General features: G+C 40.2%; 1 protein-coding gene across 2 annotated transcripts; it reads right to left on the bottom strand.

Annotated features, from left to right (window-relative positions):
- Nucleotides 1-583: 583 nt before the first annotated feature.
- htr1d (5-hydroxytryptamine (serotonin) receptor 1D, G protein-coupled) lies at nt 584-25,205 on the bottom strand. Of its 2 annotated transcripts, XM_051956902.1 has the most exons (3): nt 24,530-25,205; nt 14,162-14,259; nt 584-3,927 (listed from the first exon to the last, which is right to left on the bottom strand). In XM_051956902.1, the coding sequence occupies exon 3, from the start codon at nt 2,951-2,953 to the stop codon at nt 1,805-1,807; it is 1,149 nt and encodes a 382-aa protein (XP_051812862.1). In that variant the 5' UTR covers nt 2,954-3,927; nt 14,162-14,259; nt 24,530-25,205; the 3' UTR covers nt 584-1,804. The 2 variants fall into 2 exon arrangements, with proteins under 2 accessions (XP_051812862.1, XP_022052679.1); XM_022196987.2 differs by lacking the exon at nt 14,162-14,259.
- Between the last annotated feature and the right edge of the window lie 214 nt (nt 25,206-25,419).

Here is a 25,419-nt window from a genome sequence, read left to right as displayed (position 1 = left end):
ACATGAAGAATTGATGGCAGAAAGACATCAGCATCCATTAGGTCAGCCTGTGTTGTTGCTTTAGAGGTGGAGATGATAGACCTGGTGTATCTGTGGAGTGAGTCACCGACACAGACAGCGTGGTGTCTGTCTCAACACCGGGCATTTTGTTGGACAGCATCTTTGAAGTGTTTCCACAATCTCCACCTCCAATTGGAGAGAATAACAAAACATTTCTTTTTTGCTTCATACAGTGTACAGAAGCGAGTTTGAATCTTTTGGATACGATCATCCATCTCGTAAAATAAATGTGCGAAGAGTTCCTAAATTTCAAGTTAATTCATTCATATTGGTTGTTTGCCACCTGTTCCTTGAACTGATGCTCACAGATTCTTTGATGTAGCGGGCAGAGACAAACAAAACACACAAAGGTTGTTCAACTTTGAATTTTTGACTCCTGTTTTGTTGATTTTGCAGACTGACATCATGCCTTTGAGAAAAGTGTGTGTGCAAATCACTATGTAAAAGATTATTTTCTTCTGACAAGTGCCATAATTCCCATTCACCAACAATGACAGCTCCTTAAAGATGGAACATGAGTAGGTTATCTTTTAAGTTTTATTTTTTGTTTGCTTGATTTTCTTTCTCAAACATCTTCGATTTCTTTTTTTTAACCCACTCACCTGCCATTTTATATTCTTTCTTTACACCTTTAAACATAAAAAAAGTTATTTGGGAAACACATCCACAGTTATTACATTAGCCGTTATATCCTCAATGAAATATGGCACATACAATCCATCATCAACCACAGATTTCAGTCTACGGCTGTCAGGACTGAGGGTAACAACCTTTTTTTTTTCATATTCACCATCTGTGTATTCCTGTGATAACATAGCATCTGCTAATGACACTTTCCCACATGAAGGTAAAATAAGCATTTACATTAAGAAAGCAAACACATTAAATCCCTCAAACAGAATCATTCTCTGTATCCAAGCCTCATTGATAAGTTTGACCCTTCTTCTGACATTTTTTTTCGCTTGAGCAACATCAGTTTGGAGGAATGTCAGAGGGAATTATTTGTTGCTATGGCATTGTGTGCTATTTAACATTCAGAGTGGAAATGTTGCTTCCATTTCAGTCTCTGTAATGACGAGAAATGCCTCACTGGAGAATAGCATGTAGAAATGTCAAACCCTTGAAAATCCTCCCTTCTTCAAACACACATATATTACAGGAACTACCGTTACACACACTCACACACACACACCTCTTTCAAGTATAATTGCATATGTAGAGACAGTTTTTACTGAATCTTTAGAATACGGAGTCTTTCTAAGCACTTTACTGTACCACGGAAACATCATATGGGAGCAGCGGCATAAAGCATGACACAGATTTAGACAACATATATTTCATGGCTTTTCATTTCCCCCGGATTAAATCCAGTCGCTCTGAGTTTTGCTCTTTCCACACAGTCACCCTAAGTCCTTGTTTGTTTAGAATTTTTGCTCTTGTCCAAGAAATAACAGCAATGTCCCTGTGACCTGAAACAGACTTAAAACTCCCTTCATTTTTCTGAAGATGGGTTCCACAGTTTTAGAGATTTTCTCTTTTTAAAGAAGCATGCATCAGTCTATATGATAGATATACTGTATCTAAAGATCTATGGCACGCAGCGGATCGATGTTAAAAAAAAAAGATATAACATTTAGCATGTGCTTACAAGATGGGACATCTAAGTGTACAGTTCCACTATCATTATGATATATTATCTTCTTTTTCTTCCTGGAAATGCAAGTTTTAATCCACTCTGGGTTCTTCAGGAGCACCGTCTGAATTTGACGAGTTTTTGGAAAGCCTGCTTGAACTCATCATTGAATGCGGTGTAGATGACGGGATTGATAAGGGAGTTCAGGTATCCAAGCCAGGTAAAGATATCAAACAGCACCGGATCAAACCAGCAATCTTTACATATGGCCATGACGAGAGTGCCAACAAAGAACGGCAGCCAACAGACAATGAAGGCGCCCAGGATGATGCCCAGAGTCTTGGTTGCTTTCCTCTCCCGCGCTGCGCACAGACGTTTCCTCTCCAGCACGCTGTCTGCCAGCTTCACTTTCACACTATTCATGAACAGCGGCGATCCTCCCCCTCCTCCTCCGCCGCCTCCAGAGTGTAGGTGCGCTTCCTGGTGGGAGGCGGAATTAAGAGAACAGAGAGAGGAGCCTGCCGAGGTCTGGATGAGCTGTGCCGTGGTGAAACGCTTCCCAGACGACGACGGCGTCTTGAAGATGCGAGAGCGGGCCGCGACGTAAATCCGTCCGTAGAGGATGATGAGAAGCACTGTGGGAACATAGAAGGCGCCAAAGGTGGAGTACAGGGTGTAAGAGATCTGATCTGTATTCACCATGCACTCTGTCAGCTCCTCGTGGGCTTTGGCCTGCCGCCAGAAAAGTGGAGGCATGGAAATCGATATTGAAATCACCCACACTACCCCGACCATGATCGCCGCCCGGCGCATGGTGCGGCGTTTTGAGTACTCCAGAGCATCTGTGATGGCCCAGTAGCGGTCCAGCGCAATCACACACAGGTGCAGGATGGAGGCCGTGCAGAACGTGATGTCAGACGACAGCCAGATGTCACAAACAATCTGCCCCAGCGACCACGTCTTGCTGACAGTGTAGACGATGCTTATTGGCATGACTAAAATCGACACCAGCAGGTCTGTGACGGCCAGAGAGCCGATCAGGAAGTTGGCAGGTGTGTGGAGCTTCCTGGTGAGGAAGATGGTGGCGATAACGAAGGCATTTGAAAGCACCGTAGCCAAGGTGACGAGGGCCAGCAGAGCAGACAGGGAGACCTGCAGGCTGAGCAGCGTGGCCTCGCTCCACGGTGGAACTGTTGCGGTGTCAGGAATCTCTGTGAAGTTACTGGTGAAGTAGTCCAAAGAGCTGTTATCCAACTCCATCTTGCCTCTATGCCTTTAAACCGTCATTTGTATAAAGTTTAGACTCATTGCTGTAATCTTAAAAGTTCCAGCATGGCATCGAAGGAGGCTGTATCGTGGTTTGACACTGTTGGTTTCGGTTGCAAAAAAAATGCAAAACTTTGTCTTTTATCCTCCCTTCACTGAATGTTGTCCTCAATTTTTCAACCCTTTAATGTCTAAATAATTTCATACCAACCTTTAGCAAATGTCAAATTCCATCATTTCACGTTACAATTAATGATCCTGATGATGAATTGCCTTCAACCACTGACTAATTTGCCCATTTCACTTCTCGAGTATTGATTTGCTCCACTGGTGTAGCTGCAAGAGAGCCAGATCCTAATTTGTATTCCGCTCCCATCAGACAGACACGTCTTTTCTCTCTTCCCAGATCTGTTATCTCATCTCCCACCAGCAGCCAGCCGGCAACCACACCTTCAGACCAAGCTTTCCTATCTATCAAATGCTTTAATGGGCTCCTCCTTTTCAATAAAGCTAAGCGGGGAGCTGCATGTAGGAAGATGATGACAACAGATACAAAGGTTTGCTTGTTGTCTCTTTCTTATCTTTTCTCAAGTCCACATGAGGCCTCCTGATTTGAGGTTCGGACTGAAACTTGGCGGTGCCTGGTGTCTCTGATGATGCTAGGAAGCCAAAACACTACAGTGACACGACTGACATCAAAAGCGGCCGAGGAACAATTCTAGTTAGAAAGTCTGCCCATAGATAATTATTTGATATCCGCGGGGCTTTTTGGCAGTTATGTACAAGCTTGCTGAAATGCCACGATCAGCAGAGTCTTTATTATTTCAGGTTCCCAGTGTTAAACGCTTGTGTATTAACCGCTTCTTCTTCAGTGCATTGCCTATCAGATAAACTTTCACTTGTGCTGTTCGTACAGATTAGAAGGTTTAGTCAGGCTTTCATCCGGCTTCCTCCGAGGCATTTTCATCCTGGGTGAGACACATTGGAAGAAGAGAGAAAAATAGACAGAATATTAGTTATATTTCTTTAGTTTATCATCATCCCATTTACTATGTTGTGTACATAAACACACACAATAAACAAACATTAGATGAATCAAATATCCAACAGATTAGTGGCAATAAATGCACATTTGCAACTTTAAATGATCCAAATCTTCAGCAGAAGTTATAAAAGGCACTTAAGCGAAGTTAGCAAGAATTATTTTGCTGTACTAACTGCACTACATGATATTTGCAACAAATCCTCTGTCATTCAGTTGAAATTCTCAACATAAAGGCAAGTAATCTGCAACTTTTTAGTTCATATAACTGTTCACGGAGCTTGGAAATTAGAGCACAGTGGTACAAATAGAAACTGACCATGTTACCTCCAGCTAGCAGCAACAGAACATTATCACAGGATGACAAGCCGGCTTAATTTCATGAAGGAGATAGGAACTGAAATGTGGAAATGTAATATTATGTCCCAGAAGGTATAAGGACTTCAAATGACTACTAATTACTACATGAGGCATTCCCAGCGTCCAGCTTTTCATCCATATATTAGGGTTGGCTTAATGTATTATTTAACAGTGATTGCATGAGCAGTCCACTTGTAGTTCAACAATTTGTGAAGAACTCATGCACAGATAGTAAAATCTCGACAGAGTTTTGTCTAGGTGATGGATTTTATACAACTAAAACAGGGCAAGATTAGGGAATGAAATTAGACTTGATTCCTGAAACTAAGTCTGAATAACTGTCCATTTTTTTTCAGGCCATGTCAAATTTCACACGTCAACAAGCTATGAAGGGGTGCTGGAATATTAAGGAACAAAGCACGTTTAGCCAGAGTAATTACAACTATTTGCAGTTTCACATTTAACACATCCTCCTGCCAGCACATGATGAGTGTCAAGACTGATTTCCAAGTGAATGTTTGTTCCTGACTCTGCAAATCACCTCCATTAGCTGAAGTGATGATTGGCAGCTAGGTTCTTGAGGAGGATTATTGTGCTTCTGCTGTGACAACAAATGGGCATATTAAACAATAGACGAAAACAGTCCTGTCGCTGTAGTGCATTAATTTGCAAACACTTAGGCGAGCGCAAACATTTTTGTTTTGATACTCGGTACCGATTTGAAACCTTGTGCGGTTTATATGCTGTATGTCTTTATGTGAAAGGTTTGCTCTCAGTTCTGACGGTGAGAATCATTCAAGGAATACATCCTTTCGCTCACAAATAACTTTCATTCACTGATTTAGATCATTTGAAGGAAACAAAGTCTAAGCCCCTTCCAGTGGGGATTTGAGAGGTAGGATACACCTGTGGTTCCTCTTTCTAAGCTCCTACTGAAGCCTCCTGTCTCCTCGTCTTTTTGAGGTGCATTTAAGGGCTTGAAACTTTCTTTGCTTTCATTCTAGCAGGTTTGTGAGGCTGTACTGAAGCACGCTGGGTTAGAAGTAATGCTAACATCATGCTGCGATGCTCAGAATGACAATGCTAAAATGCTGATGTTTATTAGGTAGAATCTCCATCATCTTAACCATGTTAGTCTATTATGTTACTAGTTAAATAGTCAAACAAAAGCTGGGACTGACTGGAATGTTTTGCAAATATTTGGTCACAAACCACCTGATGATGGCACAAAATGAAATGGCAAAGGACTAAATTTTCTGGAAGAAATGTGAACATGGTCTGTACTTATACTGTACCATAGCAATCCATCTAGTTGTTATTAAACATTTCACTAGAATACATCCATTCTCTGAGGGCCATGAATGGCTGCACCAAATTTCATGGCAATCCATCTTATATTTGCTGGGATATTGTCTGACTTATCGGATGCAGGTTATGGGTATAAAGCCCGCCATGAGCCAATTATTTCAGTTAGCATGGACCCCTTTCCACTACCTGTGCGTTACCATTTTCTTTGCCAACAACCTACCAGACAAAAAATGAAACTCAGAGTAAATATTTTGCCATATATGTGGATCATGCAGTTGGGCTGCCTTGATAAACTTTTTTTTTTTTTTAAGATGGGCTATCCATTTTAGTCACAGTGCTCATCTCCCTGAATGCAAAAGATTCACCAAAAGAAAGTCACTATTTTGAGAGAACATCACAGCCACATCCTTTATTTAACCCCAACCATGATGAAGTTCTGTCATATTTTATGGTCTAGATTTTAGTGAAAAATGGTCTAACCCACAATCCAAATATAGCATTACAGTGGTGCTTCGAATGTTAGACCATATTGGAAAACACAAAAATTTAAACCCGTTTTTCTAACTACTAAGAAAGTGGCTTAAACCACTCTGCTTCCAAACCCTTCAGTTGTACTGACTCTCATCTGAATTTACTGTGTTGTTACCTCTGCCAGGAGGTTATGTAATCACCGGCGTTTGTCTGTTTGTCTGTTTGTCTGTTAACAGCATAACTCAAAAAGTTATGGACGGATTTTCACCAAAATTTTACAGAATGTCCGGAAGAGCAAAAGTAACAATCGATTAGATTTTGGAGATGATCCAGATCACCGTCTGGATCCAGGATTTTTTTGAAGGACTCTGTACAATTGAGAGATGGCCGCCAGATGGCCTGGCGGAGGTCTGCGCTCTCAGAGTGCTTTTCTAGTTACCTCCGCCAGGAGGTTATGTAATCACCGGAGTTTGTCTGTCTGTCTGTTTTTCTGTTAACAGCATAACTCAAAAAGTCATGGATGGATTTTCGTCTGGATCCAGGATTTTTTTGAAGGACTATGTACAATTGACAGATGGCCTGGCGGATCCAGACAGTGATCCGGATCACCTCCAAAATCTAATTGATTGTTACTTTTGCTCTTCCGGACATCCTGTAAAAATTTGGTGAAAATCCGTCCATGACTTTTTGAGTTATGCTGTAGACAGACAGACGGACGGACGGACGGACGGACGGCCTGGCAGAGGTATGCGCTCTCCGAGTGTTTTTCTAGTTTCCTTCTGTTTTTGCTGAGCAGCAAAAGCACATTCATATCACACTGTTACTGAGTGCAGTCAATTAAATTTCCTTCACGATTTACACGATAGCCAGTGACTCTGGGTTGACATATGCAATTACAGTCCAGTTCAACTTCAGCAAAGACTCAAGCATGACAAGACAACGGTTACCAAACGGTAGGTAGCAACCACTATAGGGGCAAAATTGTATTCACTTGATGATGGAGCATGGAAATCAGAGGTTTTCATATTTTGTCATTTTCAACACTGAAGGCAGATCTGTTAATACGAAGGAACAAAACCGTAATGTACAATTTTTGACTTATAGACTGAAAGACTGACAGTAGATTTCCTGTGGACTGTTCCTCAGGCCTTAATGTAAAGTTGGACGAGGCATGACTGTTACTGATTTAATGAGAAACAACAGAACAGAATATCTTCAGTTTTAGTTGTTGAAATTATTAATTCAAAGCTCCCTCACATCACACAACATAAAAGCATATGCTCTGTCCCTGCTTTGTCCTGCTCCAAACCTGCACCATGACATTCAAATGGCCAAGAGGGTAGTCAGCTACTGGGTGCCCTCCATCAAAAACATGCTGTTGAGCAGCAAAGAAAAGGGCAATGAGAACTGATTCCACCCGCCTAGGTAAATGTGGGCTTCACATCGAAATAAAAAAAACACAAATGACGGTCTAACTGAGCCCTGCTGATCTAAACTGGATCTTGTTTCAAAATTCTAAATGCTCTAAATGTAATTTTTTGAAACAGAACACTTTGAGTGGCATGATCACAATAATCGATACACAGTTAAGCTAAGTGTCACACAGGAATAATCCAGCGGTGAAGTATTGCAGGAGGCAGACGGTGGAGACCAAAACATTCTGAGCTTTAAGCTACACAGCACAATTTTTCTGCTTCTTGATGAGATTTCTTGGAAGACATGTAAAAAAAAAAAGCTTAAGCTAATTTTGTTATTCTTGTACTCTTAGGACATTACAAACAGAACATCGGGTGCAGATTTATTAGAACTGCTGGAAGGTGAAGCGTCACACAGCTCACACAGCTCACACTCAGCGTGACTACCTTACAGTCACACTTCATTGCATCAGTAGAGAAGACTGAGAAGTGCAGTGCTGGTAAGAACACTTAGTCCTAGTGCTGTGATCCTGAATGCACCGCACAGTGAGGCAGCTGGACGACTGTTGTGGACGGCACTTGCAGGTTAATTTCTCCCTGTTGCAAACTACTCTACGGTAATGTTTCTGGTGCATATCATATTCCACATACGCACACATGTGCAGTAGCATGTTTGATCGACGACTGAACAGCTTATCTGTTTACACATCAAACCAGTCAAGGACAAGGCTTATCTCCTAAGGGCCTGGTTTACCGCAGAGTGATTTAATGAGGTTCATAATGAATGGAGGAGAGGAAAAGATTTTCAATCAAGAGCAGGCCTTGCCTAAAATAGGCTGTATACTGTTTGTGTGAAACGTATTATGTCTACATCTGGCTTTAAAATCGAAGGTCTAATACAGGGAGATGCAGTCAGGCCTCTAAGGTGAGATGTGCATTTATCATCCTTAAAAAAGGTTGCTACTACAAAGCAAACAAAAACAGGCACAAAAATGTAGACTTTACTCATGTGTGAAGAGCAGAACTGGAGCACAGACAACATTGCATCCCTGCCTAGTCGGCCCCATCGCATCACACACCACTCACTACAAATCCAATTCATTCCTTTCAGGCTTGGGCCAAATCCAAGCAGATGCTGCAGCGTTCACAGCAGCCTGTTTGTTGGTCTGGGTGAAACAGCTAAACCCTCTGATCCTAGCTGGTCTGCACACACCGCATGGCCCCAGCAGAGATAGGCTAATTGATTTAGCTCCAAGGAGTACAGCCATCGCTACCTCCGCTGTCAGCTAATGTCTGGTGTTTGCTCAAGCGTGCACTAAATGGTAGGTGAGCATGGATGAGTGTGTGTGTTTGTGTGTTTGTGTGTGGGTGGGTAAGGGGTAGAAGTTTACATCAATGGAGACAAAGGTTGGGGCTTAATGAAGGGGAAAGGGGATGAAGGTAACGGGATGGGGTAAATGAACAAAACACTGAGATAAAGCAGTAAGGGTATCTGCTGTGATGCAGTTAAAATAGTGTCAGGTTAATTTTTATACTAATGTCTCTGAATGTTATTCTCTTACTGTCCTGCTACCACCGTATGATAAATGGCTCAGATTGGCAAAAATATTGATACGGCTGCAGTTAGTAGTCTATCTTGACTGCAAAATAATATAATCATGACTGAGTAACAGCCAGTGGTGTCAGCGCTGGGGTTGTTGGGACTGAGTGCAGCCTGACAGCAATACTTAGACACTCTTTAGCTTTAAAAATCAATTCAATTTTCAATTCAGTTTAATTTATTTAACATATGTCAACTCCCAGCGCTTCACATATTTTGAACAAAGAACAGAGAACTCAACATTCCAATGCTGCCTTTGGATTCCTGATGAGGAAGCAGCCGGTGATGGTGGGAAGAAATCAGAAAAAAAAAAAAAACTAACAGGGAGGAAATAAAAACTCCAACAGAACCAGACTCAGGGAAGGCAGCCATCTGCCTTGAAACAACTGCCAGGAAACAAGGAATGACATGTAACTTTGCCACGCAGCCCCTCTAACTTTGTGTTTCAGGTTAGCCCCTCGAAACTCCAAACAGTTTCGAAGTGTTCTATGCCAAATTTTTCTGCGCTATGGGAGCATCTCACTACAATATACAGTCCTGCACCACTTTAGAAACAGCACAAGTCTGCACAGCACTTCTACAGAAATAGAAAGAGCTCTAAAATGTCTTTCGTGCAATATAAGAAAGTTAAAATGCTAAAAATAAAACAAAAAAGAAAAATGAAAGTTGAATTTCTTTACAAATAGTGGAAACAAAGAGCGACTCTGCATACTATTGATGTCTCATTACTTACAGTTTAAATTTATTTTAACCCAGTGATCCCCTAAGTGTCCTTGGGTAAAACACAAAATCATAAGTTGCTCCTGATGGGAGGTGGGCATGTTGCATGGCTGCTCTGCCACCATTTGTATGTGAGTGAGTGTGTTTGTGTGAATGAGGAACAGATTGTAAAGAGCTCCGTGGAGCCAAGCTAAGGTTGAAAAGTGCCACATAAATCCAGACCATTTACCTGGACTGAAAAGCGAGGCCAGAGCGGTAGTGTCAAAAACTGCAGTTCCTTGAATGGCCACATGAGGTGACTTCCAAAATGGAGCCATTCCCATCCATCCATCCATCCTCTATACACCGCTTTATCCTCATTGGGGTGCTGGAGCCTATCCCAGCTGACTCGGGCGAAGGCAGGGGACACCCTGGACAGGTCGCCAGTCTGTCACAGGGCTACATATACAGACACACAACCACACTCACATTCACACCTACAGGCAATTTAGAGTAATCAATTAACCTCAGCATATTTTTGGACTGTGGGAGGAAGCCGGAGTGCCCGGAGAAAACCCACGCATGCACAGGGAGAACATGCAAACTCCATGCAGAAAGATCCCGGGAAAGCCGGGATTTGAACCGGGGATCTTCTCACTGCAAGGCGAAAGTGCTAACCACTACCTCACTGTGCAGCCCTTAAAAAAATACAACAATATATAAATACTTTCCAAATTGAATGCCAGAACTTATTAGCAAAAGAGATCTACATGACATTTCTGTCTTTTCTGCTTCTGTTTTCATGCATCGTTTTGAAAAGGACAATAAGCAATTGTATTTGCTTGATGAATTCAAATGTAGGACAAATGTAGGAAATATATATTTTACGCTTCCAGCACCCACTTCTGAAACCAAACCTACGTCTTTGGCTTCAAACAATAAAGATCGCTCCATTGGTGCTCGGAGGTGAACTGCATTTCAACAGTCTCCAAGCCGAGGTGCACTGCCAATGCCTTTGGCTTAATTTTGCTTATTATTCCAGTCAGTATGAAATCCAGGGTGCTGTTTGATTTTGCACCAGAAATGGGTTTTTTTTTTGGTACAATGTAGTTTGCTTAGTGCCATGAAAATACTGAATTATAGATTGCTGGACTGCATCATATGTGTGGAAATTAAACTATAAAATATAGATTAGTCGCAATCTTGAAACGTCAACAGAACCTCAGAAATGATAAATGTCAAAGCGTAGCCTAAAGGTTAGAGTGCATACAATCACATCAGACAGCTGGGAGATGGAGTCTATGCCTTTAAAATCACACGTACCTACAGCAATAGCTTTATAGCCACGTGGAATAATGGACACATTGTCATGAATGGTTGGCATGTATGAACTGCAAAATGCTGGCACGTCCTGCTGTAGTTCAGGAAACGGCAAATCAAATTGCATGCTTCTTAAGGTCTCAAGGGTTTATCACATTTCTGATGTTTGCAGGTTACTGAGAGCACGGAGAGTGCATGTTTTCCTCAAGCTACGTGGGCTCCACATGTGCAGAAGTATGCACATGTACAATCACACATACGTTGCACCACCTTTCAACCATCCGCCTACACATAGAAAAGACGTGAGCATGCATAATGAAAATACCAAACAATTATCCCTCATAGGAATTGGGGACAATGGAGAGGTTTACAGGTTTACATGTTGACTTACAGTGATTGACTGAAGTGCAAGACAATGAACTGCAAACACGGTGATAGTGTTCTGTTCAAACCTCAGGACTCATTATAGAGGCTGAGAAGGATAATCTCAGCTCTTCTGTAAGCCGATGGGAAGGGAACAGATTGTTCAAAATGGGACAGTTTAGCCTCTTAGCAAGAAAATTAGGAGTTTTTTCTTAATCAAAGTCCCCGATGTTTGTTGTAGTTACAGCAGCTTGTTAAAACTGGATTAAAAGCAGCGTCTGACAGCTCTTCCTCTCTTCATTTCTGCCCAGAATTAACTTTATCAGCACATCCAAGCCACCCACTGCACAGACAACCTTCCCCAAATGTAGTATTCACCACTCACTGTATGTGCATGACCCTTTGAAAGTGGAACAGGCCCAGTGCAAATCTAGGACACATGAGAAGCACCTTCATGGAGAGTGGGCCTGAGATGAGCAGATGCAGAAATGATCTGTCACAGTCAGTCTGTGTTTGGTGAAGAGAAGAGAGAGAAGCAGACAGAATAAGGATCTGCTTTAAATGTTGAAGATGTTGAATGATGAAGAGCTTGTGATTAAAACACTCTTAGTGCGAAAGAGATTTGGGATAGTGTAAAACAAAAAAAAAGCTAATGTTTTGTAATAGTTTTAACTTTATTTTTCAAATAATTGCCTGTTTTGTTGATTTTTTTCTTTTTTGCAAGTACAGATTATAACTTGAGAGATCACCAAAGAATATATTAATTTGAATCTTAACTAATGTTAAACAAATAATGTTAAGTAAAAAGGCCAAAATTGTAAATACTGTCCACATCACAACTCTGTAGGATATTTCATTTTTGTTAAATTAAGGATAATATCTAGAAAAATCACAAAATACGATAAATTACAGACTGACTGCAAAAAAAAAAAAAAAAACAAACAGTAGAATTGTAAGTCCTTTTAAAATATGTGACTGTAATATTACAAAATTTCTGTGGATCAAATTGATGAAAATAATCAAATTTTACAGACAGTTGCTGACCACTAAAGTTTGCACATTTTTAACATATTTTTTTCTGGAACATTAGGTGTCAAATGTTCAGCTTTTTTTTAATTTATTTATTTTTCTTTGTTTACTAATGTAACTAATGTCAAACAGTGCCTAACTCAGAGGCTTTGCAGTTTAATCAAATTTCACCTATTCCAGTATCTAAACTGAACCACCAACTTTTTACTCATACGCTAAATTAACCATTTTAACACAGTGGTTCACAAGTTGAGAGTTTGTATCTTGCTGCACTAATGTCAGAACTCATACTGCTTGGAAATATGCAAACGCAGACCGTCTCAGCTGTGGTTCTAACCACAGAACACTGTATTTGTTTCTCAAGCACAGAAGGGTTTCTGTGTACCCTTGTGCACAGCCAAACTGTGGGTTTATCAGATTCTAATCTAATCAATGCACGCTGAATGTTTGCAAGTAGGTACAAGTAAGTTCAAAGCTAGAGTTCATATCTGTCTCAGCGCCTTCAAACGAGTAGTGATTCTATCAGCCCAAAAAGATACGACAGCCCACTTTTTAGATGCAGGAAAAGAAACAAACTGACAAAGCTTCATGGTGGTAATAGTGTGTTGATGATAAAGTCCACTATAAACGCACTAAAAAATAGTTTGTTTATCTTGGATGTGTTACATGGCAAGTTTGACATAGCCAGACTTTCTCTGGGTTGGCTAATATTAAGCAGCATTAATTTTAATTAATGAATACTCTCTGTGACAAATATCAATTCACAAATCAATTTTCTAATCTGTGTTTGATTAGCTGCAGTACCAGCAGTGTAAAACAGACCTGGCAGCAAATCAGGATCGAGTTAAAAACATATTTATGTGTTTTCTGCATCACTGACTTAGTAAATGTAGGTTCCCAAGGCCGCATTAAACATACAGTTTGCACTACTATAACTGTCTGTTCAGTGGTGTTACTAACATACAGAATAAACACGTTTACATACATACAAACATAATGTACTCCCTCAGCAGAGAATCGACGATATCCATGCAGAATATGATCAGGACAAGAACTAATGAAAGGGTGGTGCTTCTTACAGTTGATTTACATCTCTAAACCTACTCCAGAGCAGGTGAAGCAGTGTGAAGCCTAAGGACTGTTTTCAAATTCATTTGCAGAAAATGCATAGATTCAGTGAGCTTAAGATACATAGTGAAAGCAAACTGCAGCAAGATGCAAGCTCTGTAAGTTACCACATTAAGTCTCACAGAGACTAAATGTTTATGTATTTTCATGTATAAGCTTAGCATGTGTATATGTGTGCATTGTCACATGAGCTGGTTAAAAATAGAAAACTCAGGCCCTCAAGGGGAATGGGGTGTCAGTCTATGGAAGCATCTCTGTCAGGAGATAGAATGTGGATTTCTCGATATGCTCATGAAAATTCCATGTGTTAAACTTGTTGAATTATGACAAATCAGTCAAAAAAACAAATGCGTCCACATCAGTTTGGACAAATTATATTGTTTTCCATGTTGCAATTTGCAGATTTACCAAGAACATCGGACTGGTTTTGTTCTAATGTTATCGCATATTGTTTTATGATGTAATACCTGTCAGCAGGGTTTTTGATATTGCAGCCAGTTTACAAGCCAAGCCTGATGCACCATGCAACTTATAGAATCCAAGAGGATGTGGATAATGTGTCCATCTAAAAAAAAAAAATAAAAAGGTGAATTTCACTTCAAAACATATTCAGAAAATATCCATTCATGTCCAGTGACATGTTGCATTAATCAAAGTCAATTGTATTGTCAATTCTGCCATATGTACAGGACATGTATGGGATTGAAATGTTGTTTCTCTCAGACTCTGGTGCTGACTTACAAGACTGCAAGGCACAGTAGAAAAAACAAAAAAGACACGAAGAAACAAGAAATGCAGTGCAATGGATAGTGCAGTGCTATGTTGGCTGGCTATAATGTTCATCATTACTTTCAGAATCTATTATTAAATTGAAAATGGGCAAATTGCAAGTTTTGCTGACATTACAGCAGCACAGTAGTGCAACCTTCCACTATTAATTCTATGCATTTTGAAAGATTTTTTGAGCTGGTCATCTTAAAAAAGCAAAAGACTGAAGCTCAGTTATCAGCAGATACCTGCAACAATATTGCATAAACATTACATTTTAGATTATTCACCACTGACTAGTAGTGAAACTCCAGAAGTTAAAAAGCTTTAAAGAACAATTTTGTCCCAGCTGAGTATTTTGTGTCCCCTGGAAACAGATTGCTATTTGCAATACTAGCAGCACATTCGTGCAGTAGGTTGTGTTGTGTGTATATGCAGTGACTTGGTCAGTTAGGATGAGCTGTGTGCATTTTCAAACTGATGATGTTTTCTACATTCATGTATTTCCACGTCTCTTAATTTACAGTGCATTGAGTTCTCTTGGCCTCCAAGCATTTGTTTGTGTAAAATAAGGAAATACACACTAACTTTGTCACACAAACACTACAGAAAGAAGTACGTCTGGACGCCGTGATGGGGACAGTCAGGATGTTTATGTAAGAGGAAGTGCCTCAAGAGAAATTCAAATCAACGGATAATGACAAACAGGAGTGCTTTTATCTTTACCTTTTATGTTCGAGTGTGTGCATAAGTCATAAAAGTGAAGGGGCAGTGATTCACTCGAGGTTGGAAAACAATGATCCATCCAGCAGACAGCAGCGGATGTTTGACAAGAGCACTGAAGAGCACAACATGAAAGCCTACTAGAGTTTAGTTTCCCCATATTGACAGAAAGTGATGATACAAAGTGTGAGAAGAAGAGTAAAGATAGCCAGTAGCTAAACATAGCAATGTGCAAACTGCTTGTATATACAGAATTGTGTGGGACAGATGATATAGGGTATGAAATTAATGTAATTGTGGATTCAAAGAAATAATGAAGGCTGGGAATAAGTAACAACCTCTACAGCTCAGATGCCTCATAAATTATGTTCAGGATTTGCTTGTGGACCAATTGTTGATTAGCTGTTTCATTAATAAAGAACTTTTGTGAGAGGTATCTTGATATCATTTTAAAATTTTGTTACAAAATTCATATTGTATTTTTGTCTGAATTCAAAGAACTGGTATTACAGAAGCAGGGCTTTAACAGTCGTCAGCATGCTAGTGGAATAAAACATTAAGAATCATATAGCCGACGGTTATCATGTACACTTAAATTGGATCAAAAATTGAGCCCTGCAGCGCTGTGCATGTTGTGAGGAGGATGAGCTGGAGTGAAGAGAAATGGTTCTGTAGCTGATCTGGTGAACAGTGGTCTCAACAGAGATGTTCTACTGTGGGCTGATTAGATCTCGGGGCAGTTTGTGCAGATAGTGCAGAAAAATGTTATCAACCCACTGCAAGGTCTGTGTGAAATGCACAAAAACATGTGGGGGTTTTGTGTACACTTTCAACAATAGAAAAGCTTTTACCTGCATTCAAAAAAAGACTGGAATTATTCAAAAAATGGTCAAAAGTAAGAGCTTCATCTGTCTAAAGGGTATTAATGTGAGGAATGTTCTTATAAATGTCAGTTTAGAGTAATTATTACGGACACACCGATCAATTGCTGTTTTTTAAAAGGGCTTAAAGTACTAATACATAATGGATGAACACACCGACACTCACTTTTGTGCCCTTTATTAAATTTTCTTCACATGAAGCGCTGTAAGTAGACTGACACTGCACTCCTTGTTATTGTTGTTTTGTTTGATTTTCTCCTTCCATGTGATTTTAAATGATTTAAATGTCAAAGCAATTTGAAATAGCCTTGTGTTTACAAATGTGCTTTACAAATAAACTTCTTTCTGGCATGGATTTCTTGACCACTTTTGAATATTCTGCAAAGGGGCAGTAATAGTTGAGGAGGAAAATGCAGACAGCTGAAGTTTTCGTGGACATGGTGTAACGATTTTATTGTCAATTAAGCTGGATGGATCCATGCACCACTGCAGAGCCGCAGAAGAAATGTGGGTAAGCCTATTTGTAAGTTAAAAAAGAACCGCAACTCTGACATCTTGACTTTGAATTTGCAAGAAGTGTTGAACAAAATTCGAATCAAGTTTCTGACAGAAAGACGGGGCTGTCAATTAACACCCTGGGCTGCTTTAAAAATTCAGAGAGGCGCTAACAACTAACTTCGTGTTCAGAGTGCGGTCTAGAATTAAACCCTAGAAAAGATGTACAGACTTTGAAAACTCACAAAAAGACGCTGAACGATCACAGCCAACTCCACTCATGTCAGCCCAGTTCTGTAGAAAATGTCAAATGGAAGCTTCACCTGCAAATTCCTAGCTTCGGTCTTCATGGTGTGCACTTTTGATTGACTATTTTCAAAAATGCAATCTATTAAGCAAACTTCAAACCTTCTTTGAACCTGAAACCGTTTTAAAAATTGTTATTCAGCCTCTATACAAGCCTGCTTACATTATGAACCTGTACAATTCTAAAACTCAAACAATGAGCCTGTTCTACAACTCAACATTTATAATAGTCGACTGACTAGCTTACATAAAACTGCAGTTGCCTTGCATTGCATACACCGGGCCATATTCGAGATTTTTTTCTGCATTTTCAAACTAAATTACTCTGAAGTTTGCTCAAAAAACGTGTTCCAAGTTACCAACTCTCTTAACTTGTTGCCAAATGCTGGTTTTAGGAGCGCCACCTGTTCATGAAGAGGCATGAGTTTGCGCGATTTTACTGATTAATATCTGCTCTGCACCGTTTGTTGGAAAGCCTCAAACAGGAAACTGTCATCAAAGATTAGAAAAAGAGGTTCAACTTTCTGCCTTTCTGCCAAAAGAACAAAAGACCAAAAACAAGTATCATCTGTCAATGCAGAAGAGGTAATTACTTAGCATGACTTGCATGAAAATATGTGAGTAACATCTCTGAGAAACATCTTTAAGAGACGGAGAAGCCATGATGTCAACATAATGTTACTTTTTGTATCATGAAACCATTACGACTGAGTCACATTTGTGTTTCACCGTGTGGACAGCTGGACAACATGGAAGTTCAAAGGCGATAAATGCTCAGAATTCTTTCAAATCACTGTTGCATGTCACTTCCCCGTTTGTATAACTGACCACTGTTTTCAACCATTTGGAAATGCAGATAAATAACAGATCCCACAAAAGTTAATGTTCTTCATTATTTTCAGTAGCAAAAACAAACAGTAAACCTGTTGTTGCTTGAATAATAATACTGTTCTTGAATATCATTAAAACTGCAACCACGACATGACAAATAGATTAAAAACACCAATATATAAACACTTCTACTCTACAGTACATATTGTATTAAGGCTCAAACAAAGATAAATTCCGCATTGCAAATTGAGATGTGCATTATGGAAGATAAAATCCACTCCTTCTACACACTTACAGTCAACAATTACAGACTACTGGACAATGCAAGACAGCAACCTGCCTCATCTGTCTTTGCATAATGGAACAAGGCATCTTCAACATGCAGCCAATCTCAAGACATTGACCACGAATGGTGTGCGTGGCTGCTGCTGTGAGAGTGACAAGTACAGGCTGGAATGGATTCACATATGACCCCTGCTGTCACTTTCATGGTAAGTGACAAATTGTCATGATCTATAATTACAACTTTCAACTGGAGGGCCCAATCTCTGGATTTGGCTCTAATTATCTAGATAGCCTGACTGCAGATTAGTCAGAGGTGGAGCGATACAGGAAGAAAAAAAAGAAATCAGACCAAGAGATAAGGAGAGGGAAAGAAAATAAAAAGACAGTGAGGAAAAAGGAGTCAGATAACAGAATTGAGGACTTAGAAGGAAAAATGACTTATTAAAGACATAAACCTCAGGTCTCTGAGGTTAAAGTCATCTGGAATGAAAACAAAACGTGAGTAACACTGTTCTGAGACGGTACAATGTGGTGGACTGACCACTCTGTTGAAACAACAGCGTAGAAATACAGAGCGAGAGAGTAGACACTGACAGAGGCATGCTATTTGGTGAGGGAAAAACCGCTTTCTCGCACCAAGTCCAATCCCTTGCGAATAATCCTGCCTGTAAATCCAATGGGATTACAGTCTCAATTTTCTGGATTGCTTTAACTCCAGTGTAAAGAGAAAACTCAGCAGCATAAAAAATGACAAGAGGATTTGATGAAAGGACTGAATTGTGCCATGAAATGGAGACTGAGCTGTTTGAACCAGTGTGTGAAAAAGGCAATGTGTGAAAGTGTGACCAATATATTGGAACCGGCCGATATCGGAGATGAATGAGCATCGTCATGCACATTGAACAGTGTGCACTGCTCTGAAATATTTTTATTACTATTTTGCAGATGATAAGTAAGGAAAAAAGATACTTCAGGGTTATTTAGCAATTATGTCATCACATTGTTTATACAGATGATCATATGATATTTCTAGCACTGTCTGCAGCACATGCAGCAGAGTATACACAGCTGAGCAGATGGTGGTATGGAGCAAAGTCGTGTCTCCACTGTTCGTTGTTAACTAGTTTATGTAAGACACTGCTGGAATGGTAATGAACAAGGATGCTATCATATTTCATTTTCAATATAATTCTACATTGTATATAAAAAACACAACGCCAAAATATGGACAATGGGATTTTTCACTTCCTAAAATTCAGTGTCAACATTACCTCCAAAAATACAGCATCCTTTGGACCCCAGTATATACAGGCTATTTCTACACACACACACACACACACACACGTTTTTTGGCCGCCATTGATGAATCGATTGAAGTCCAGATTTCAGGTTGAAGAAGACTGTTCACGAAATTTGCCAACTGTTGATTATCTGGTTAACTTCATCATAGTTTTGAGTACAGTGGTAAATGGGTTTTGTTTTTTTACACATTCAGCAGCTTCTATAAACATTTTCTTTTTCCTCCTTACATTGCTTGGATTAGTTACTTGGAAGTTTTCATAAAAAATACTGAATTGGACAGATCCTTGCATAACTCAGCTTATCAGCCCAACAAATTGCATCACACATTAAATACGTTTTCCATGTAGCTTGACAGGACTAATATTAACATGCTGTAGGAAACTCTGGCTGGAGTGATGGGAATTCCTGGGCTTGACGCTCATGACACCTTGTTGCATGTTGACTTTATGGTTGCTCCTTTACTTGATCTGTTTGACTTGTGCGTCATCATTGCGGTGACACATGAAGACATTATTTTGTAGGTAATGCCACCCTTGAGACCTCCGATCACGCCGACTTACAGCATATCCCTGACTTTATGAAAGTTTGTCTGCCAGTAGTTAGCTCTCTCTCATGTCAGCAGTTAAGCCAGTTAATGAGTTCGGTGTTGGTGCTCATTCCATCTTTCTCACTGCAATCCCACTATTTCCCAGTCATTATTCTGGTCTTAGTAGTTCTCCGTTTCTGGAAGAATTACCACACGAATATATACATGTGTATTTATACATAGCTTTATATGATACTTAAAAGCCTTATGGCGAAGATATGTTTTGAGGAAGGAGTGTTTTAGAGCTGAATGGTAAATTTTTCTTCACAGACGCTGCTCCACCATCTGCTCAGTTGTGATGCTGCTACTCAGCCAACTCACATCTTGTACTATAAACAGTGGACTGTGGGACAAACAATGTAAAGACAACACCACTGAATTACCTTTATCTGCTACCAGATCATGGAAAAATGACATGCTGGAACTACACGGTTTATACTGAGCAGTGACAAATGCTAAAACTGTACAATCCATCTATATATCTGCATCTTCTTCCCTCAAGTTTCAGTCCTACAGCTCACACAGTTGCCTCCAGGTTGACTCAAGAAATTCTTGTCATGGATTGCCAGACCCCAACAAACATGCAATACATAGCACAGACTGTGACAGACTAACTTCTGGTAGGCTACTGCCTGTGAATTACAATGAAGAAGCTGAGAAGAATAAGCAGTTTGTGCGTCACTGGAAGCCTCTATAGTGGCATTCATACAGTATCTATTGTGTCAGTCCTGATTTTACAATCAACCATTTGGTAAGCCTTAGAACTGAAGAAGCCTCTTGGATGAGAGGTGAAACGTGTTCACGGAACTTTCTTAAAGTCCAGTGGATTGATTTAAACTACTTTGGATAACCATGACCTGGATGAATGGGAACCTACACAGACATTTTGGTAAGGCTTGTCTCACTTCCTTACTGTTGTTCTGCCTTTCCATTCTGGCACAGCAGCAATGCAGTTTACAGTGACAGCGGTGGCACATTTACTTCTCAGCATTCATTTTACTTTTTAAAACAATGGGTCTTGATTTCAGATGGTAGTAGAGACAAAAACAGACTTCTCATTTGTTGCCAGACTCTGCTGAATTTGTCAGCTGAAAAGACAACTATCCATTTCCAGCTGGATAGATGATTATACTAATGTTAGCTCCATGGGTTGGATTAAAATGCTGCCTGGCCAACGCTTTAAGGTTTCAAGCTGGCACATTTTGGTACAAAATTTGTTGGCTGCATGCGATGACTGTATATGAAAGAGCCACTATATTGTCACCCATTGGTTTATAGGCTGCTGTTTGAACATTAAAGTAAGACCGGTACTGATGCTCAGTCTGGGGGCTCTGGCTACTGCCATCCTGACAGTGCCCGACTCCTCCTAATACCTGGCTAAACTGAAAATCAGCAAAGAGATGGACTGTAGTAAGTGGAACTAAGATGGGTCATATAAACATCTCTGTGTCATGGACTGTCCTAACAGTCTCTAAAAACTGTCACGTCTTTAATTATGCTTAACCTTGAGTCATCAAAACTATTTAAATGGATCATTTATATAAAAATTCAATCCCCCCACACAGTGAATTAGCTATAGAGACCAAAAGTGTCTTTGTGCCGAGCTGTAGACTGGTGTAAATTTGTGCATTTTAAAATAAAGTTTTTGGGGAATTGCTCCATTTTGGAAGTCACCTCATGTGGCCATTCAAGGAACTGCAGTTTTTGACACTACCGCTCTGGCCTCGCTTTTCAGTCCAGGTAAATGGTCTGGATTTATGTGGCACTTTTCAACCTTAGCTTGGCTCCACGGAGCTCTTTACAACGTGTTCCTCATTCACACAAACACACTCACTCACATACAAATGGTGGCAGAGCTGCCATGCAACATGCCCACCTCCCATCAGGAGCAACTTACGATTTTGTGTTTTACCCAAGGACACATAGGGGATCACTGGGTTTCCAATTAGCAGAGAACCTGCTCTACCACCTGAGCCACAGCTGCCCAAGAGGTTCTTCTTGAAAGGACACTGTGCACGTCCACCAAATAAAGACTTAATCACAAAGTAGCCCTACTCTAAAGCATATCTTTCTTTGTCTGTTTAACTCTAAATAGGACCAAATTTGCTAAACGAGAATCATGATGTACCGAAAGAGAGTTAAAACAACAACTGTGACCATAAACTTATTAGAAAAATGTTAACAGGGGAAATAAACCAAGGAAGAAGTAGGGTCCTTTCCTTCTAGACTTCTATGAAATTGAACTTCTTTTTGAAACCAGAGCAGTTGCCCCCTGTTGGCCATTAGAAAGAATGTGGGTTTAAGTCACCTCTACACTGACTTCACTTTTCAATCCTAGATGGAGGCTACCTTCATCTTTTATATACAGTCGGTAGCTGCATGCGACTTCGGTTAAAGTTACATGATAATCACTGCAGCAGACGTCCTGTAACACCACATTCAGCATATATTAAATTACATTTTGAGAAAATATCTACATGACCCCCTTAAACTTTAGGTATGGACTGCCTGTTTATTAGCAATGTAATGATGCACAAAATTCCAGATTCATTACGTAAGATAGTTTGGAGAGACAGCTGGGCATAAAAGCAGAGAAATAAATTTCTGTCATTTATTTTTCAAAACTGAAAAAAATTCCTCAGTATGTTATTGGGCAAATAGCAAATGCTGTCTGTCAATGAGAAAAGTCTTTGACCTGTTTAGACAAGTCCAATTTATTCATACTTAAACGAATTATTTCAGTTTCAGCTCAATATTTTAGAGTCAATGAAAACAATGTAAGTCCAGGAAACTGAGGAGAGACAAATTCTTATATTCTCTACATGAAGTAGAGTATACTGGAGAGCTGTTCTTCTATTCACACATGGTGTGCCCTTGAAACCATCAAGCATTAACTGCCTGTTCCTATATTAATTATTAAACCAGAATTTTACACTTTGATGAATGAGTTACAAATGGATCCTCTTTGTGATGTGCCTTCTCATGGCCGAGATGAAGGGAGAAAATTCCTCCATCACTGTGAAAGAAAATTAACATCATAATCCTGCGTAATTCGGTGTCATTAAGTGGAGAGTGGATATTAATCAGTGGGTCTGTTATTTTAATGGTTGGTCGATTTATTTCTCTGTCTTCAGTTGGACCCTGCTTGTTATGGTGTGTGTGTGTGCTGCTGTGTGTGTGTGCGTCTTCAAGTGTGCGTGTGTGTGTGTGCAGTGCTGCTTCAGTGTGATAGAATGGAGCAGAGAAAAAGGTGTGAGTGTGAGAGAGGAAAGTCCACGTGTGTCAGTCTCCCAAAGAAATGGAGGGACATTGTGTGCTGAAAAATACATTTCGTCAGAGCACAGTGCTGGTGATTCTCTTTCATTTTGCAGAGTATCTCTCACATCAGTCAGCTACTTAAAGCAAAAAAATGCAACGCTCTCTCTGCGAGGAGAGCTGCGGGTGGGCTTTTGAAAAGCTTGAGAGCACAGAGGACAGGTCTATATTTTCCACCCTGAAATGGACTTAATGCCTGGGCTGCTCACCTCTCCTCCTCACTAGCTAATGGCAAAAGAAGAATCTTCACACATTTCTTCTTAAGAGATGATCAGACAGCAAGGAGCTAAAAAAAAACTGGAAATCTTTCCAGTTTTTATCCTCTAACATCCTATTAGAAGATGGTATTAAAACCCAGCTCCACAACCAGTATACCACCAAATTACAACGTTTTAGTTCTGTGAATGTTTCCCCTAAATCATATGCACCAGCCTCATGGTGGTGAATTCCACTCTCCTGTCCTACATTTCTTTAATGAATTCAAATGTTAATGTGCTGTGCTGGAGGTAAACACTTTCAATATATTGCCATCATCATCATTAAAAGTCAGCCAGTGGCTTTTCCCTGAAAGGAACACTGTTTGTGTCCTACATGACACCTCATTATGAATTGAAAGCCTTTTTCTGAATAAGTTTAATCACAGATCAACTCAATCAGCCACAAGTCTGATCCCTTAACTTAAATCAGAGGTTTAAACAGTTATAAACAGTCAAATGCAATCATTTTCCAGTTGAAATTACTCTGCAGGTTCAGTTGTGTACACCTAAAGGGCAGGTCCGTAAAGTTTTACTAGGATGTAGTAAAGTGACCAAAATTGTTTTGTTTTATGCTTTTAAACATTTTTCCTTTGAGGGCATCACTCTCCTGTTTACACACCCTGGAAATCAGTTGTGGTACACTGAGGCTTCAAGCAGGTTTAAGCTTGTCTTTCGCATCTTAACACCAATGTGAAGCTCTGGCTGTTTCCAAATAGGGACTCATTTTTATGTCCTGTTACTTAGTGTGACCTCATCCTAGAATACTTTGTACCATCTTCTTTAACTCTGTAACATCTGTCACTAAAATAATCCTACCGGCTTCTGCACAGTGTCACTGTCAATCACAAGTGACCTTATCACACTCCGTTGCATCTTTTGTGTATTTTAGGATTCTCTGCTGCGCTATTTTGCCTTTTTAGGTTTCTATTTTTGCCTGTGGTATTTGCGTACTTGAGCAAATTTAGCAAGTAAACAGATTTTGTGTCCATATCATCTGCCGTGCGCCCTCAGATCCGTGCGTAATGGTAACCAATCATGGATACGTGAAGAGGTAAATAAAGAAAAATCTAACATAGTTGAGCTTACCATGTCTTTTTCTTCGTTTCGTGATGCTCGTTCCTCCTTGTATTTGATAAAAGCGAAGCAGAAAAGAAACCAGGGAATCCCGGGAGCGGCGTCCTTCATTTACGCACGTCCAGCACGAACAAACAGGATACAGACTGGTTACACTGAACGCGCACCAGCTTCTGTAGATGTTACTGTTATATATGCTGATACTGCTTCACATATCATCTAAAAGGAAGAGCGTACGTGTCTGTATACGAATGTAAATGATCGCAAACAGCGTCCAAAACTCGTATTCTCAATCGTCCGGCAAACTTCAGCGACTCGAGAACATTACTGTAAATTGTGATGTCGTTGCAAAAACGCCACTTTTTCCAGAGTTTAATCACCAGAGTGAGTGAAAAGTGGAAAAAAAACAGACAGAGAAAATGTTGTACCGGCGGATCTCTTGGTGATGCACCAGGACGCAGGTCGGTGTGGGTTTGACTCCAGCAACAATTAAGCTCCCGGGGGAGAGACACGGGGGCTTCCCGGTGCTGATGCGATTCACGGTGCTCCTGCGGGGATTAGAGAGGCGTCAACAAGTTGCATTCAAATACGCGTTTTCAGGAAGGTTTAGTTGGGACTGGCTGCACGGCAGAGCGCACTCTCTGCTCCCCCCCACGCACACTGCGAGTGTATTTACCCACTGCAACCACATGCGAGTGCTTCTAAGTAATTCACTTCATTTCTTAGACAGTCCGCCCCATCACTTTTGCAGCTTGTAGGCCAGAGATTCTCAAGATAAGGTGCATGGACCTTCCAGAGGACCCTGACAGTCCAAGATGGTACCACAGCAAAATAATCACTTATTGAATTATTTTGCAATGAAATTATAGACTTTTTTAAAAAAACAAACAAAAAAACACGTC

This window comes from Acanthochromis polyacanthus, chromosome 1 (genome assembly GCF_021347895.1).
Source record: "Acanthochromis polyacanthus isolate Apoly-LR-REF ecotype Palm Island chromosome 1, KAUST_Apoly_ChrSc, whole genome shotgun sequence".
NCBI classification, from domain to species: domain Eukaryota; kingdom Metazoa; phylum Chordata; class Actinopteri; family Pomacentridae; genus Acanthochromis; species Acanthochromis polyacanthus.
Note: the sequence above shows the minus strand (reverse complement) of the source record. Positions and strands in the feature narration are given on the sequence as shown.

Excerpts from the sequence above, each read along its gene's own strand:
- htr1d (XM_051956902.1), bottom strand. The coding sequence starts at position 2,953 with ATGGAGTTGGATAACAGCTCTTTGGACTACTTCACCAGTAACTTCACA.